The sequence below is a fragment of the Syngnathus scovelli genome, chromosome 7 (genome assembly GCF_024217435.2).
Source record: "Syngnathus scovelli strain Florida chromosome 7, RoL_Ssco_1.2, whole genome shotgun sequence".
Taxonomy (NCBI): Eukaryota; Metazoa; Chordata; class Actinopteri; order Syngnathiformes; family Syngnathidae; genus Syngnathus; species Syngnathus scovelli.
This window is the reverse complement of record NC_090853.1, coordinates 1,194,685-1,211,562: the sequence shown is the minus strand read 5'-3', so window position 1 is coordinate 1,211,562 and position 16,878 is coordinate 1,194,685. Positions and strand designations below refer to the sequence as shown.

The following is a 16,878-nucleotide window of genomic DNA, read 5'->3' as shown; positions in this document are numbered from 1 at the left end:
TTTGGCTCGTGTCACGTTTTATTTCACCGTCTAACGTGTACACCAGTCAGTAAACAATAAATACAAATAAACCCGAGACGCCACATACAACCTCCAATTGAGGTGTAATACTTTGCCAACTGTGATTCAAGCCTATATTAAGAGTTGCCGCTCAGGAGCTGAACAAAGTGCTAAGATTGTTTGAAAATAAAATGCTTACAACCACTGTAAAAAAAAAAGTTGCTCTAAGCCCTTACTGAATCACATTTACAATTTTTTTTTTTTTTTTAAAGCCCAAGCTGAAGCATGCAAACAGTCTAGTAAACAGATTTGCACTAACAGCACACTATTAGGTATGACTGCACAGTGTACCTAATGTTGTGGCCTGAGAGTGGAGATAATGTTGCGTGGGATAAATGGTGTATAAAAAAAAAAGGTACCATGTTATTGAAGTCCATTGTTGGCTTTGGCCCTTTTAACGCCCACTTTTAGGTTGGCTTGTAGTGAGTCCGCATTCAAACGCGAAGATACACACAATCGCACAGCCGTCTACTTGTCAGGGCCCTTGCCGTCCCCATCATCGGTGTTGCGGTGCCTCCTGTCGCGGCTCGAGCCTCTGTAGCTTCTGTGCTCTCGCTTATCGCGGCACTCCTGGCACTCTTCACCCTCCTCCTCGTCGTCGTCCTCGTGGATGATCTCCACCTCCAACCGGCCGATGTAGAGGGATACGGCGCACAGCCAGAAGAGAATCACGCTGCCCACCACCGCCCCTTGGATCAGCAGGGCGGGCACGGACAGCAGCATCAGCCTGCGCAGGGTCAGGAGGCTGCCCACGTAGGAGGCACCGCCAAAGGAGATGCAGGCGCCGCCCAGGATGAAGAAGGCTGCAGGAAAACAAAAACAGCATCAAATGATTAAGGACAAATGTGTTATGGATGTATGAATCATTGAGAACTGGAACATTTAGAAATATTACGTATATAAACATTTAAGTGTAGTTTTTGTAATATTAGAATTGAACAAAAGTAAGATTCTTGTGAAGCATTGACGATAATTGCTTTGCTCATTTACCATATGCTGCCTCTCGTCCCACTTCGCTCTGCACAAAGGCGATGACGCCGATTCCGGTTGCAAGCAGACCATTTCGGAACCAGGAGAGGAAACCTGTAAAACAATTCAATTTAAAAAAATTCTTGCAATTTTATCTTACAACTGCCAATGATAAGGGGAACAAACTAACACACACAAACTAAAGTTATAAAATGAAGGTAACTAAGGTTCAACTGTAGTGTATTTTGTGTTCATCCTGAAATATCACCCGAAAGATGGCTATCCCCAACTTTTTCCGAGTATTTTTCTCATTTAATCCTTTAGGAGAATTGACCGCCCCCTTCAGAACACGGAAGTAGGATTTATACCAGTACAGATTCTCCGCCACTTTGATTTCTTTAAATGTTTGCAAGTTCTGCACAGCTTTTAGTGTCACGCGTGTGTATTTTGCTACATTACCCGTTTCGTGAGACTTCCTCAGCATCTGCCGGGGAAAAAAGCACATTTCAACTAACAACAAATTAAATATGGAAGCTGTAAAGACAGGTCGCTTACCAAAGCGTCCGCCTTGTCGAGTTCTGTCAGCTGGTACTGCTGCGTCGGTAGCTCCGGTGCCCGGTTCTTCCCCCACGGCCCCTTCTCCGTGAGTTGCCGCCGCGTGGTGCCCTGCCACCCGCCGTCGGGTGGTCTCGGCAGCCTTGCCACGACACGGGACAAATGTGAGGCGACCATGGGCAACTGACGCCGCATGAACAACCGCAGGAAGGCCATCACATCGCTCGTCGGAGAACCGCCAAATTCGAACGCGCTTTCGATTGGGGCGAAAACAAAAGTATCAACACGACCCCGTGTCGAACTTTGAACTCTGACGGAGTCGACGACCAATCGGGAGGAGGCAGCAAATTGTGTGAGTAGAATCTGCGCAGCGCCCTCTAGGGTCGAAAAGAGAAGCCAACAAAGACTAAAGTTGCAGGTCGCGGAATAAAACACAGGGTGGAGCCAAAAAGACAGAACTGGGGTGTCTACACTTTTTCTATCCATTTTTGATAGAGATTGTGTGAGGTACTTTGTGTCCTCGCATGTCTTCACTTCCTGAGGGTCTTTTGTCTTTTTTAGAGAGACCTTTGGGACTTTGAAACAACTCATATCTGATTGTTCACTGTGTGAGGAGGAGCTCGATGTGCGTACGTTCTTTCCAAAGGCCAAAGCTTTGATGTGATTTACAGCTGTTTTTCTGCTTGCTGTTCCCTCACACAATGGAACAGCAGGTGTTTGTACACACAACACATGTTCACAATTGGGAACAGGGGATTCCTCAGCCTTGGAATATAAATGTGTTTGCTCAACAATTTTAAGACCCACGGTGATTTGCCTTGTTTGCCAGGTTAGCATTGCAAATGTTCCTTGTTCTCAATTGCCTTACCTTGATAAAGATCATTGAAGATAGTTTTTTTGTCATGTACATGAAATTTGACCTGAATTCGGCCCATCACAGCAAACTAAACTCGGCTTGCACTGTCATGAAATTCAATATACTTCCGTTTTTGTTTTTTTTTTGCCAGCTGTCAATGAAATTAGTGTTGGAGTAACACTCCATTATAAAACATATTTTGTGATTATGCTGGAGATGGTGCAAGCATTCCTAATGCTGTGCATACAAATTTATTTTGTAGACCACTAGGAGACCCTGCCCCAAAAACAAAAAAGTCAGCAACCCCTTGGCCTTCCACCTTCCTTTGACTCTCTGCTGTCCTCTCAGCTTCATTCTGGTGGTGTGAAGAGTAGTGGGGGAGATAGAGACAAAGAGGAGGAGGAGGAGGAGATGAATACGTGCAGAGCTGCACTACTCTGGATGCTCGAGCCAGCTGCGTAGGGAGCGCTGAGCTTGCATGGCAAAGACTCAATAACAGGAAGAAAAAAAAAATCCAACAAGGAAGTGAAGCAAATTTAACAACAGCGACAAACTAGGGCTGCAACTACTTTGGTTAAAGGCTCATATTCTCCAAGCCATGAATTCTGTCAAAGCATGCAGTGTAAGGGCACAATGGGTCACAGGATGTAAAAGCTCAGTGGGATTATTTAATAATGCAGGTGTTTCAAACTTGTTTTTTCCTTCTTTTTATGATGCTGCTTAGTTTTGCCACCATTACAGCTCAGATGTCTCTCCCATATCGGCCACCTGCGTCCTGGCCTAATAGTAATTTACATAACATCCATACTGCTATGTAACTTTATTCCATAAAAGAAAGTATTCTGCAAACGAGCAATTTATATATCCTTGTAATCCATGCCAATTTCAAACGATTGATGACCAGAACATACTCTTATCGGAATCTACGTGCTGGCTGATGCTCAGGTCGCATGGCAGTACTATGTCAATGTGTCCCTAATCCCAACGGGTGAAGCAATAATCCTCCCGGATTTGACCTCATTTGCCCTCGATGCTCATTTTGCATACACGTAAGCAATCTAAAATCATTCTTATGCCTATATGAGGCAGGGAAATAAATCCAAACTAGTTGGTGGTTATTGATTTAACTCATTTTTGTCTTACATATTGTGGCGTGCTTTTATATTGAATTTTGTATCGTTTTTATGACACGATGGCTGGTTTAAGTAAAGTGAATTTATTGATACTATTCGCGGTGGGCGGTACGTGCCATAGTAGCGAGGAGGGGGGGGGACTGGTCCTCACATGGCCCAAGCGCGTGGTGACAAGAGGGAGTGGACACGGTAGTTAAGGGGCAGTTGGGGGAGGGAAGATGAGAAGACTACCTCGGGTCCACTCACGGGGAAACACGTACAGTCGATCCATCCCGGCCGGCCGGGTATTTCGCATCTCTCTCCCTGCCTTGGTCGGGTGGACTCGTTTCCTTTCATCACTTGGCTTGCACGATTTGAACGTACGTGTGGAGGGAGGAAGGAAGGAACGAACGAACGAACGAACGAGGACGCTGAGTTGAGCTGAGCTGAGCTGAGTTGAGCGCCGCTGACTGGCGTAGACAATTCCGGAAATAACATGCGTACACGCAGCTCGTCACGTACGCTCATCACTAGATTTGCATTGCCGTGGCTGGAAGTAAGTGCTAGCACATCCGGATTATCCGATACATTTGGATTTTAAACTCGCAAATATTCTTGTATTGGACTCAAGCTATTCAGGTATTTATTGCAGGAATCATCTGATGACTAAAACTTATTCAGCCATATGTTAACATATTTAAACGAAATGTTGTTTAAAGGCTGACTAGTGTCTGTTTTTTTAAATTTTTATTGAGTGACAATATAAACCACTTAAGTGGAAAAGACTTAAAATAAGCTTGTTTTGTGACTAGTTGTGTAGTGACAATAATGTGCCTAGATTATAGAAAGAAAGCTCGCAAATAAAAACAGTAACTTCACCTATAAACTGTGCTTTTATTGCCTGCTCAATGATAAATGACCTATGCTGTGCTATTAATAGACCTAACGTGTCTCATTTTACTCTTCACAGATACACAAGACAGCCTCAAAATGTTTCCGAGAATAATGCGAGCATCTCTGCAGCCTAGTTCTCCTGTTCAGAGAAACAGATGACGCTTGTCGCCAAAGCAGGGAAAACAAGACTCGGACATGAAAGTGGTTGCATCAGAGCTCCTCTCTGTCAGACGAGACGACCCAGCCGCTCAGCTAAAAGATGAAGGGCGGACGTGGGCTACGTGCACATTCAGCGCATGAAGACGTGAAATGGAGACTTTGGGAGGCACGGAGCTCTTAAAGCCAACCTCTGCCTCTTGCACATCGCTTTCCGCGTCTCAGGAAAGGAGGATCGGCGTCCAGAAGCTCGCTCTTACGCTCGCTGAAATTGTGCACGCACGCCCGAGCGACATGGGCATGAACGACCTGCGGCGTGTGCTGGGAGGGGGTCCGACCGCCGACGAGTTTCTGGCGGGTCTCGCCTCCCAAAGCGACCCGCGTGGACTCACAACCCCGAGCAAACAATGCAGAACCGGCGTGCCGCTCTACAACGGTGGCGTTGCCTCTCTATCCGTGGAAGGAAGCCCCGAGGGCGCTTTGGCCCACACGCCAAACCCGGCACGGATGAAGGGGCCCTCGGGGGGCCCCCTCGCCAGCAGAGCATGTCTGTTAGAGAATGCGGACCCTGCACTGAAAAGGAGGATCAATAATGACCTAAGAGCTCGACAACAAAAGAAAAGAGGCGGAGATCCCGTGGACGCCGTTTTTACCTCAGTGGAGTCTGACTTGAAGCGAAGGAGATTGGCCGACGGAAGTATTGTTCACAACTCTTCAGGTGGCAGACTGACGTCTGATGGCAGCAAGGGTTGCCATGGTGACCAGCTGGGTAGCAGCCAGTGTGTCACCCCCCAGACAGCCCCCCCGGCTCAAATTAGCCAGCACAACATATACCAGCCGGCCACCCTCGGCCCCCCGTACGACTGCAGTCAGACCTCCCCCGTGGAGACCGTCGGAATCCCAACACCGTCAGACGTGTCCGTCTCGTCAGCCGAGCGTGTCGCTCTTCAGTACATCGTTCCCTGCATGAAGTACTACGGCGTTTGCGTCAAGGACAATTTTCTCGGCCCGGTCTTGGGCAACCGAGTGTTGGAAGAGGTCGAAGTCTTAAATCAGAAGGGAAAATTCAAAGGCGGCCAGCTGGTGAGCCAGAGGGGCATTCCCTCTCGAAGCATCCGAGGTGACCAGATCGCCTGGGTGGAAGGACACGAACCCGAGTGTAAGCACATCGGAAGTCTGATGTCGTTCATCGACGAGGCCATCATGCATAGCGCGGCCAACGGACAGCTGGGCGACTGTGTCATCAACGGACGCACAAAGGTGAGAGATGATCTTTACTTCCCCATAAACATATTTGAAGTTCAGATTTTAGAGATCTTTTTCGTCCCACCTCAGCCTTCAGCTAACTTTTCGGCTTGCCCCAACCAGTGCCCACATCATGCTGGCACCCAGAGGAAGAAAAATGCACGTGAAGCTCTATCGCCTGGAAATCGGCCCAGCTATCTGTGGCTTTGAAGGCAACGCTATCCTTTCTTAGGTTCAAGCACGCCAACTTTAATATGAGTCCATTTCATTCCCTTTGAGACTGCTTTTGTAGTTTTGGCATGTTTGGACTGTTCCATTGGAACATTTCCCCTCAAGGTTGTTACTTAACTCATTCACTACCAATGCCGGCTAAAGACGTCAAAGGATTTGAATGACAGTGAATGTCTTAAGTGTAGATTATGCTAACATTTCTGACAACGTAACATTTTCTTAATGCCTTTGGATTTGAACTGTGTCATGGTCCGTTTACCATCCATCCAGTTTTTTTTTTTTTTTTTTCCAACCGCTTACCCAAGGTTAGGTGTTTTTTATACATGACCTCATTGAGTGTATTATTAACTTTGGTAGATTGCCAAGTTTCCACAAGGTCATTGTGAAAGACTGCATAAGACATTGTCGCAATAGAAATTCAGTAAAAGAAGCGAGGGGGAGAATCAGGGCGGGCTGCGCTAAAACACGTCACTGTGGTCCTTGACAACCATTAGAATCCATTTTGAAAACCAGGACCAAGGTCCATCTGTGTGTTGTTTTGGTCACCATCACGTGAAAGCAGTTTTGCGGTATTTTTAGTTTGGGAGCCATGCAGCAAAATCTGTGGCGCTGACGAAAGCGTCTGTTGCAGCAGCTCGTCCTCAAATGCCCTTTTTTTTTCTTTTTTTTTTTTTGCTGCTCAGTGGTGCCACCATTGCAGGAGGAACAGCTGTTACACAACTCGCAGCTACAGATGCCGACTGTCGTTTTGTTTGGATTTAAGCTCCGTCCTTTTATGTTGCTGTCCGAGTACCGATGCATCCTCTAACGAGTTTATTATTTTGAAACACTCACACAATTGGGCAAATGTCCTCTCTTTTGTTCTTGCGCAGAACTGCATCATCTGCCAAACCGGCCGCCACCCGATGGGATCGGTCGGGCATGTGGCCGGCACACGCTAGGCACGAATCCGCAAGGGCACCCGTCGGTCGCTCCATGCTAATTAGACCTTAATTTACCGCGGGCACCGTTCTCGGCAGAGATGTGACGTGAGCCGAGGACCGGAGATAGAATCGCGGCGTGACGTTTGTTTGCGGAAGCGTCTGTGTGCTCGGGCTCCTCTGGGTCACTTGAGTGCATGTGTGACAATGAAATCCATGTAGCTGTGTTATATTTTTGAAAAGAGATATCTGTACTTTTTACGCCTTACTTTATCAAGACTTTGGATCAGATCCGGGCAAGCGGTATGTGACCTGAAGTCAGCTAAGCTCCAGCTCAACACCAATTAGGACAAGCGCAATCGAAATGGATGATGGATCAATCCAAATGAAGGTCATAGGCAGTTAACTAGCGGCACAAATTGAAAGTTACTTCTCTGGGAATGAGAAACATGAGTGGGATGCCCTCAGGTCCCGCCTCACTGACAACCGCTGACAGGTGGCGGTTGTGCTGGAAATCTTTGTTTTGATTTCCTCAGGGTGTCAACTCTTGTTGTAGCCGCCCGGTGTTAAGCGAACTGAGTCCAATCGATATCGCAACTGCGCGGAACCTGTTAGTTGCGAATGACGCAAGAGCGCGGTTTCACGTGATGACGCCATTTGACAGTTATTAAAAAAAAGCATATTTCCTACTTATCATCATTCAGCATCTCTCAATAAAACAATAGTTGTGAAAGCGCCGAGTCAGCCGAGATGTTTAGAAATCTTAGAAACATGATATCACGCCACAGTTGGAGTTTTCACTTCACGGCACACTTTAAGGCTATTTCGGAATGCGCATTGAAGAGTTACGCAGCTCTGCTTCGCCGGTTCGGACGCACGGGCGTCAAGTGGGGGAAATACCAGCGTGAGGCCATTGTTTCCATTGTGGATTTCCATGTGGCCATAATAGCCTTGACCAGTTGCTGAACTTTCACACAGTTCGATGCTTTTGGCACTGAGGAAACCTTTCATAATATGTAATTGTGCTGAACAAACAAATGTAATCATCACTTTTTTTTCTTGTTGTCGTAGGCCATGGTTGCCTGTTATCCGGGTAAAGGTGCGGGATATGTCCGTCACGTGGATAACCCGAACGGCGACGGCCGCTGCATCACGTGCATCTACTATCTCAACAAGAACTGGGATGTGAAGGTATGACAATGAAGAAAACAGCCACAAAAGAGAGTTTCGGAATAGGCTATAGATGCCACAAAATGGCGGCAAAGCACTTAAAATGGAAAAAAAAAAAAATGTTGTAGCTGGAGTGGTAAGGTACAGAATTAAAGAATGCACCCTGTTTGGATCGGTTGCCATCGCTAACAATGCAGATAAAGAATAATCAGTAAAGTATCAACCCATCTTGCATAATCATGAACCCGTGATTACGAGCAAAAAGTGTTGGCTGAAATAACATGTCATCATAAAAATGAAATGAGCGCTTTGTACAAATCGACTAAACTCATCTTTTGGGAACTATTTTCAACAAATGAAGATAAAGGACATTGTAATGGAAAGCGAATGAACACACAAAAAGTTTATTTTTATTTTGATATATATATAATGACAGACACAAGGAGGGTTGCTGCAGATCTTCCCCGAAGGCAAAAAAGTGGTGGCAAACATCGAACCCTCGTTTGACCGTCTGCTCATCTTCTGGTCCGACCGCCGCAACCCGCACGAAGTCAAACCCGCCTACGCCACTCGGTGAGTTACGACTTGGGAAATCTTTACGACGGATCATTTCATTCACGTCACTGAACGTCATCGCTCCTACTCTCAGTGCTGGGGGGCGAGGTGGGGTCAAAGGGAGGAAGTATGTGTTTCCTGAAGGGAGGGGGCCATGCCGATGGGGAGGAAGGTTCAATTGCAGGGCTCGTGTTGGCCAGACACACACACACACTCACGCACACACACACACGAGAGACAGGAATAAACAAAGCAGCCCCACAGGAGTCAACTCATAATCCAAATCTTGTTTGTCTTTCAGCTACGCCATCACAGTTTGGTACTTTGATGCAAAGGAGCGAGCGGAAGCCAAAGAGAAATACAAGCTAGGTGAGCTAAAAAAAACAACCTTCCCCTTGTTAATGGGCTCTTAAGTCACTCGTGTTAAATTGTGACAAACGTCCTCTTCCTCTGCGTCCATAGCAACGGGACAGAAAGGTGTTCAAGTGCCTGTCAGTCAGAACAGCAGGACATGAATCCCCCGCTAATCACCGGAGAGGGAGCATGAAAGCGCCGTCTGGGTTCTTAATGGAGACTATAAAAGGAGTTAAGGGAGTTAAACCGTCACTGGCTCGTGCAGAACGATCCGTGCTGCTCTTATAAAGGTCAGCCCGTGCTCTCCCCCTCCCCTCCTGTGGAAAATGAAACCTTCCTGTTCTTTGGACATCTCACGGAATCCTCAAAGAGGACGATTAACTGGAAGAAACTGTTTTTTTTTTTTTACTTTGTCAGTAATGTGAGGAATCCCTTTCCCCGCCCAATTCAAACTAGAACATTCTGACGCTAATCAAAGAGACACAAGGAGCGTCCACTCATCAACGGAACCTTTTGTCGCCTGCGGTGACTTCTCGCTTGCATGTGAAATGGCCACGATGGAGAACTTTGACGACTTGACAGTGAGGAGAAGATGGTACTTGTCCACACAGTACTCACCATCCTCACAAAATGGAAACGTCATCGGGCTCCAAGGTGGCCTTTTGTTTTCTCTCGATTCTATTTGATGGCAGTCTTAGAGTTCCAACATGAGGAAAAAGTTTCACTCAACATTCAGAAGTGACGCCGCTTCATAGTCTCAAACAGGGTTTCATGTTAATGTGTGTATGTGTGCGCGTGTGTGCATGTGTGTGTGTGTGTGTGTGTGTGCGTACGTGCGAGTCCGCGTACGTGCTGGCTCTAACACAACAGGAAAAGAACAAAATGTAGGTGTGAATCAGATCCTGAAAGATAATACAACTATAGTTAGAATAAAAAAAACAAAACTATATATTTCTTGAGTTTCCATTAGTGTTTACATTTTGACAAAAAAAGTTCCTAGTCCAGCAATATTCTTCTTACATAATACTCATTAAAAGCTTATTTCAGAAAACAAATAATCCCCAATGAAAAGTTTTCTGTAGTTAATATTAATGTAACGTAGAACTGCACTGCATTCTGAAAATAATTTGAAAATGCGTGCGATCCACAGTCAATAACCAAATAAGGTCACCAAAATGACCAACAACGAGCATGTATTCCCGATGATCACTTTGGTTTGATTACTTTTATTGGATCGCAGTACAATGTGCATGTGCTGGTGAGTTCATATGCTAATTAGGATTAGCATGACTCTTATTTTCTTATATAATAACAATAGTAAGCATGGAGCTGAGCACACATGCAAATCGTGTCTGTGTGTGTGTGTTGTGTGACTTTTTCAATGGGTATTTGCGCACATGATAGATCTACTGTCTTGACGAAGGTCACAATTGTTTGTTAGCCTGGTTAAAAAGGTTACTTTACAACAACAAAGCACTTTATTGAGTCAATTGAATGAGTGTTTGTGAAGAAAAAAAAAAGACTCAACCTTAACTGGCTGTTGTAGTTGATGAAAATGCAATAATGCCTGTTTTTTGTTTTTAATGCTTGACAACAATCAAAAAAATTCTGTGAAAATAAGAAATACAGATTAAATGCGTACTAATAATGCCTCCATTTTGTGGCTCTTGTCATTTTTTTTAGAAAACACAAAGACATTGTCACAAAATGACAATCAGAATAGTAATGACGCTTACTTCATTTTGGAGGAACACACTGCCCTTTGTAAACGAGTTTGGCTTACTGCTGGCATTTAAAAGTGAATTCAGAGATGTCTCCTGTTTGCCTTTATACTAGTAATCCCTGACTTTTTTTTTCCATTCACAGACATTTTATAATATCTTAAATAAAAGTTGTATTTTAGTTAGCCGGTTCTCTATGTTAACTATCACTATGTGACAACAATGTGTAAGCTAAATCATAGAAGTAACGAAGCATTTATAGGCCTTTCCTCTAGCACACCCTAGTGGCTCATTTGCTCCATAACAGTTGACAAACAATGGCATATGCAGTGCCACCAGGGGTCAGAAAAAACACGATGACAAACGAGTCACTGCCTGTACAGGTTACACGCCTTTAAAACTGCAACCTTAAAAATTGGACCGAGCTAGGAATCTAAAATGTAAAACAATGTAGATTAGACTAAAATAATTCCTCAAAGTGGTATTTTTGGTGTATTGCAAAGATGCGTTCCCTCTAACTTGTTACTCTTTACGTCAAGTAGAGCAAATCTCTAAATCCAAGTGCAAATAAGTCTGTTGGCTCGGGGTGCGCCCTTTGAAAAGAGACCTTACGGAAGCTATGAAAAAAAGGTTCTCCAGCCTTATGGCAGGGGGTGCTAGTGAGCCCGGGATGCTTTATGCGCCTACATGTAGAAGAAGAGATCTCCAATTAAAATTTACAGAGAACAGCTGAGGAGCAGTCGTCCATTTATTTCGTTTTATATTCGTTTTGTTTTGTTGTCTCCGTTTTTACATCTCGTTTTACAATGGAGGATTACAAACGATTTTAAACGATGGCTTTTCGGTCGAAGTAGGAGGTCGTCAGTAAAGGAAGAGCAACTCCGGAGTTAAAATGTTGGTGATTCGGACAACGGGACTTTACAGCAAACAGAGTGGTAGGTACGATCGAAAACAAGTTTTTGATTCCATGTGCTTTATTGAGTGTTTTGATGTGTGAAGATATAAGCAATATGAGATTTTAATAACAATAGTTCAAATTAAATAATGAATAAGGGTGTTTTCACACTTGGTCCCTTTCAGCCCTCTGAACCAACTCGGATTGATGATTCAGCATTTTTTGTGCATATGTGAACACGCCAACCGTACTCAGAACCCTTTAAAACGAACCGTACTGAGACCACCTCCTGGTCTCAGTACGGTTCGCTAAAAAGTCAACGGTACGGTTCACCTAATCTGTGCATTGTGAACACAAAGCGCACTGGGTTCACTTCGCCTTTTACGGTACGGTTCACCTAATCTGTGCATTGTGAACACAAAGCGCACTGGGTTCACTTCGCCTTTTTCTACTGTATTGTAACCTCCTTGGCTTGCCGTAGATTGGTCACGTGACTGCAGGCGCAAAAAAGAGAACTCGGTCCTCTTTGAAATACACTCCCAATGTGAACACAAAAAGAACTGAGTTTGTCTCCTCTTGGTCCACTTTTTGGTCCACTTAAAGAGGCCTGACTTTGGTTCTTTTAAAAGGGTCCAGGTGTGAAAACACCCTAAGCCACACTAGAGCAGCGTTCCCTAACCTTTTTGTGACACGGTTAGGTGCCGGACAAATTTTACCCGGGGGGTGACGTCAGTGCCTCCCCAGTCATGAACCTCACCGCACGGCACTGGTGTTACTGAGAATCATACAAAAAATATTTCCGAGAGCAGTGTAAAGTTCCGCATGACTAAGTAGTTCCTAAATGAACTCATCAACTAAATGTTTAAGGGAAACTCAGTAAGGTAACTCAAATTTGCAGCAGGTTCTTCAGACACCACGAGGCAATTTGACAAGGAGTATTTAAAAAACGAAAGAAATCTTTATTTGTATTCATGTGCAAAGACAGGAAATTCCTGGAAATTGCTTCAAAGCGTTTCACAATGTACATATTTCCTCAACTTTTTTAACGCCTCACTAGGTTTGAAAAAAAAATCCCTCTAACTCCAATAATTCTGTGATAGCTACGTACGCTAACAATATCAGCTCATTTACAAAATTACTTTTAAAGTTAAGTACATCATCCTACATTTGTGGCTATTTCTCTTTTATCTGTTCTATTCAGTGTTTTGAATTAGTCTAAATGAGAGCTAAGTAACGGGCTAATAAAACCAAAATGCATCACGTCTGCTTCTCGGTTCGCCGCCTCCATTAAGGATGCTCGGCTAGGCAAGCTTTACAGATCAACGTATGTCGAAACATTCCAGGGGAGCTGCTCACGATGATAGTTCTCACGGGACTTGTGTCTGAACATCTATCCCACGAGCACATCCAACAGGTTGAGATAATCTGACCGCTCTACTCTGTCTGCCATTGTTTCTCACAGGAATCTCTTTTTAAAAATACAACTAAATCAGAGCTAATGTTGGAATTAAGTGGCAGTCTACAGAGTCAAAGCCTCGCCTGGAGCGGAAGAAGAGGACGAAGAGGAGGATTAGGGCAGATAGGATTTGGTTCAGATGAAGAGGATCATGCAGAAGTAGTAGCACGCTAGTAGTGGAGTTATTTTCCATTTGTTGTTCTTCTCAGTGGCCAGCACCGTCACGGCAGCTGGTCACATTACATCACATTACATCGGTCAAGTGTGTCAGCAGGACATCAACATGGCGGCGCTGCAATCCATCTCCGCTATTGCAACAAATGGTTGGCATGAATTATTTCTAAAGGGGATTAGGCGTCCATGAATCCACAGTGCGAGGAAATGAAGCAGGGGGAGGGGGAGAAGGTGGAATCCGTAGCCCATTTCAATATTGCGAGACGAGACTACTACTAAATAGCTTTTGGAACCGATTTTATGCAATAGTAATCCCTTAATAGTGCTTCCCAACCTGGAAGGATGGTTAGCAATATCGCCAAAGTCGAATGATGAGGACGGAAATTGTCAGATGAAATGAAGCATGTCTGGGAAAATGAAGAGATTTTACATTATGGATTCAGTGTGGGAAGGAAAAAAAAAAAAAAGGTTGCTTGTTTGATCAAAAATAAAATTGAATTAAACTGCTCTTTGCTGAGGTAAGGTCGTGTGAAAGGAAAGGCAGCATGTGATGTGAGGCACACTCGAGGTGATCAAAAGGGTCTCGCTTGTGATGCCCCGTGACAATGCACGCCGTAGCACGTGCTTATTATACACCATCATGAATACTGCAGCATGTGATCTCTTTAAGAGTGGCTCATTTTTAATTCTCTTGTGGCAATTTAATTTTCAGTGAAGCCTATTTGTTAGTTAGGATTTGTGCATGGAATTGAGAACACCTAAGTCAATTTTGAGCACATTGGTGTGTGTGTGTGCAAGACTGCTCCTATGTCATACGAGGTTTTCCCGTTACTCTCTATAGGCCCCTGTGTTAAGGTATGTAGCAAGAACTTGCATGTTTCACATCCAAAATCATTAAAACATTCTTTGGCTAACATGCCTCCAACCACATGAAAGTCTTGACTGTTTACTTTTTTTTTATTTTTTATTTAAGAAAACTCTAGAAATATATCATTGGATTAAAATGGAAAGGAAACTTTTGTGCTAGGAAAACGCAACATTCTCATTGTTTGGGGTAATGTTGTAAAACGTAACACACCTTACTTGTATATTAGATTAGATATATTTGCACGAATAAAGAGTTCAAAGTCCAGATGCTATGGAGGGAGTAAAAGCAAAATGTCTTCAGAAAGATATTTGAACATTTTGCCTAAGAACAGCAACAAAGTATTATTACTTTGTTACCTCAGTGCTTATTTTGTTCTACATGTTCTCTCCCACACACACAGAGGACCAGTCAGTGAGTGCGAGCGAATCAGAGCGTAAAAGGGAGCCAGTCTAGGCAGCTCGTATAACTGCAGAGCAAGAAGCCCCAACTGGAAAATGGGGCGTGGCAAGAAGGGTGTGTGTTTTCTCAGCAAATCAGCACTCTGCGGTTTTCCACTGGCTCCATGTGGCCTGCAGGAAAGAAACTCTTCTGTATTTGCCCTCTCTTTCTGCCCTCCGCTGTCCCACTAAACTTCTTTTGCTACGTTTTGGGAAACTCGACAGGATCATTCTGAATAAAATGGTCTATTTCAAACGCTAGGCTCATAAAGGGGTTACGGCTAATATTAAAAATGAATAACTCCAGAACCACACAATGACTTAGTTATGTCAACAAAATAAATGTAAAATAAATTCCCCCAAATTGATTCTAAATCCCACAGAAGAGGAAGGACGTTAAGACACATTGGAATGAATCACAGGGATAAATACAAGATATATGCTAATATTAGCTTGTGTTTAAAGGGCAAATCAGCCAGTGTGCTGTCCTTTATTGATTGACCTCCGCCATAATCATTATTCCAGCCACATCACTGAGCGCTTTCTGCGACTGCAAAGTAACAACAGTAGATTTTAATGGTACACAATACCTAATATAGGCTCAGACGGACGGTTGCTAGGATCCGGTGTCATGTGACAAGGTGTGTTTTGACCAGCCCTGACTCAACAGACAGTAGTGACCTCTAACTGTATTGCTATACAAACACACTGTGTGTGTGTGTGTGTGTGTGTGCACGTATGCCATTGTCACCAGATGAATTGAACGCAAGGTCATATTCCTCTACAAAGGACCGATTTGACATTCAATAGAGAACGTCTTAAATGCCGTTGTGTTTGTTTTCCACCAGAATTAACAAGAAACAGAGTTAAACTTGGCAGGCGCATTAAAAATATGTTACTAATAAGCAGAGAACACTCACCAAGGGTCCTTGAGCAAAACAAACTAAGAGGAGAGCTGTGAAAAAAAAAACAGATGGCAAACACATGGTGTACTTTAAATTCCTTGTACGGTGTTTGCTTATCGACACTTAACGTTAGGGCCCGACCGGTATGAATTTTTCCGATATTTGGTAGAATACATTATAGATTAATGGGATAACTAATTAAAAATGGATATAATTATTGAAATACAGTAACTTTTTTTGGTTCCTCAACATGATCTACTTTAAAAGAAAAAAAATATTTTCTCATAGCGGAAGCATATACATTCTGATCGGGAAAGTAAAACATTCCTAGATAGCACATTTTCTTCCAGAATACTAAATCTTCAGATTGCACGTTTTTTTTTTGTATTTTATTTTTGCATGTATAAACAGAGAGCAGACATGACTTGACAAAACATTAAAAAGGCATCCTCTCAAGACGTTTCTGGCTTGTAATTCCGGTTTTGTCAGTTATTTTCATGTTCGTTATGTGACCGGCATGGCTTTTTGAATTATGAATTGGCCATATTTTACAAACATAAGACTCTTACGCTCATCCATATACGCTGATATTACTTTTTTTTAAATATCAAACGATGGCCATTGGCTAATTATAAAAAAAAAAAAAACTTCTACCAACTTTGACTGATGTTTTTATCATGACTGAGCACATTCTTTCCCCGGTAATAAGCAGTCTTTAGAACATGAATTTTTGTTTTTTTTCCCAACTTCAATGTGGTTGCTGGACAGCATAGATATCAGGCAGTCATGAAGGGCCTGCATTGACTGCGCTGCTTATCAAGACCAAATAACAGGAATTGAGTTACATGAAAATTAGGATAGATCCGTTTTCTTTCTGTCTCCACCTTAGAGCGCTCCCTTGTTTGTCTCTGCTCGTGACACCTGAGACAGCAGAATTTTTGGTCCTCCCATGTTTTTTTTCTAGGCATGTCCTACTTTTGCTGGTTTCACGACCAACCTGTCAGCTTTTGTAAACACCGGCCGTTTAATAATATGAATAACAAATGACACGGTCACATTTATATTAATAATGTGCTGCCACGTTTGTTGTTTTTCATTTTGAACCGTCACAGCGATCATTCACATTATTCAAGTGAACAAAGAACCAGTTTGAAGCAAGATAAGTGCAGAGAGACGGAGCAGCCTAGCATTTTTTTTTCTATCAACAAACTCCCACGTTGACACCTGCTAAAACAGAAGCAAAACACCGGCCGGGCTCATCATGTAAATAATGTGCTAGTCAAATTTGTTGCGGTTCTCTATGCTGCTGTCGACTTTTTAATTGCTTGTACGGTAGTCCTTTGTA

General features: G+C 43.6%; 2 protein-coding genes across 5 annotated transcripts; one reads left to right on the top strand and one right to left on the bottom strand.

The window, feature by feature from the left end:
* On the bottom strand, window positions 1–2,479 carry tmem160 (transmembrane protein 160). The gene is made up of 4 exons (XM_049726085.2): window positions 1,585–2,479; window positions 1,489–1,513; window positions 1,051–1,143; window positions 1–863 (listed from the first exon to the last, which is right to left on the bottom strand). Exons 1-4 carry the CDS (start codon window positions 2,419–2,421, stop codon window positions 529–531), a joined length of 1,290 nt encoding a protein of 429 aa, XP_049582042.2. The 5' UTR covers window positions 2,422–2,479; the 3' UTR covers window positions 1–528.
* egln2 (egl-9 family hypoxia-inducible factor 2) lies at window positions 1,787–10,733 on the top strand. Of its 4 annotated transcripts, none has more exons than XM_049726083.1 (6): window positions 1,787–1,936; window positions 4,523–5,862; window positions 8,070–8,189; window positions 8,605–8,741; window positions 9,025–9,092; window positions 9,186–10,733. In XM_049726083.1, exons 2-6 carry the CDS (start codon window positions 4,756–4,758, stop codon window positions 9,236–9,238), a joined length of 1,485 nt encoding a protein of 494 aa, XP_049582040.1. In that variant the 5' UTR covers window positions 1,787–1,936; window positions 4,523–4,755; the 3' UTR covers window positions 9,239–10,733. The 4 variants fall into 4 exon arrangements, with proteins under 4 accessions (XP_049582040.1, XP_049582038.1, XP_049582039.1 ...); XM_049726081.2 differs by lacking the exon at window positions 1,787–1,936 and adding an exon at window positions 3,766–4,108; XM_049726082.2 differs by lacking the exon at window positions 1,787–1,936 and adding an exon at window positions 3,766–4,191.
* Window positions 10,734–16,878: the final 6,145 nt, after the last annotated feature.

What these genes read in the sequence shown, in the direction of transcription:
- egln2 (XM_049726083.1), top strand. Translation starts at nt 4,756, where the DNA reads ATGGAGACTTTGGGAGGCACGGAGCTCTTAAAGCCAACCTCTGCCTCT. An exon ending in TCATCAACGGACGCACAAAG is followed by an intron (nt 5,863 to 8,069) that starts GTGAGAGATGAT and finishes TTGTTGTCGTAG; the next exon opens with GCCATGGTTGCCTGTTATCC. An exon ending in CAAAGAGAAATACAAGCTAG is followed by an intron (nt 9,093 to 9,185) that starts GTGAGCTAAAAA and finishes CTGCGTCCATAG; the next exon opens with CAACGGGACAGAAAGGTGTT.
- tmem160 (XM_049726085.2), bottom strand. Translation starts at nt 2,421, where the DNA reads ATGCTAACCTGGCAAACAAGGCAAATCACCGTGGGTCTTAAAATTGTT. An exon ending in GAGGAAGTCTCACGAAACGG is followed by an intron (nt 1,144 to 1,488) that starts GTAATGTAGCAA and finishes ATTGTTTTACAG; the next exon opens with GTTTCCTCTCCTGGTTCCGA. An exon ending in GGGACGAGAGGCAGCATATG is followed by an intron (nt 864 to 1,050) that starts GTAAATGAGCAA and finishes GTTTTCCTGCAG; the next exon opens with CCTTCTTCATCCTGGGCGGC.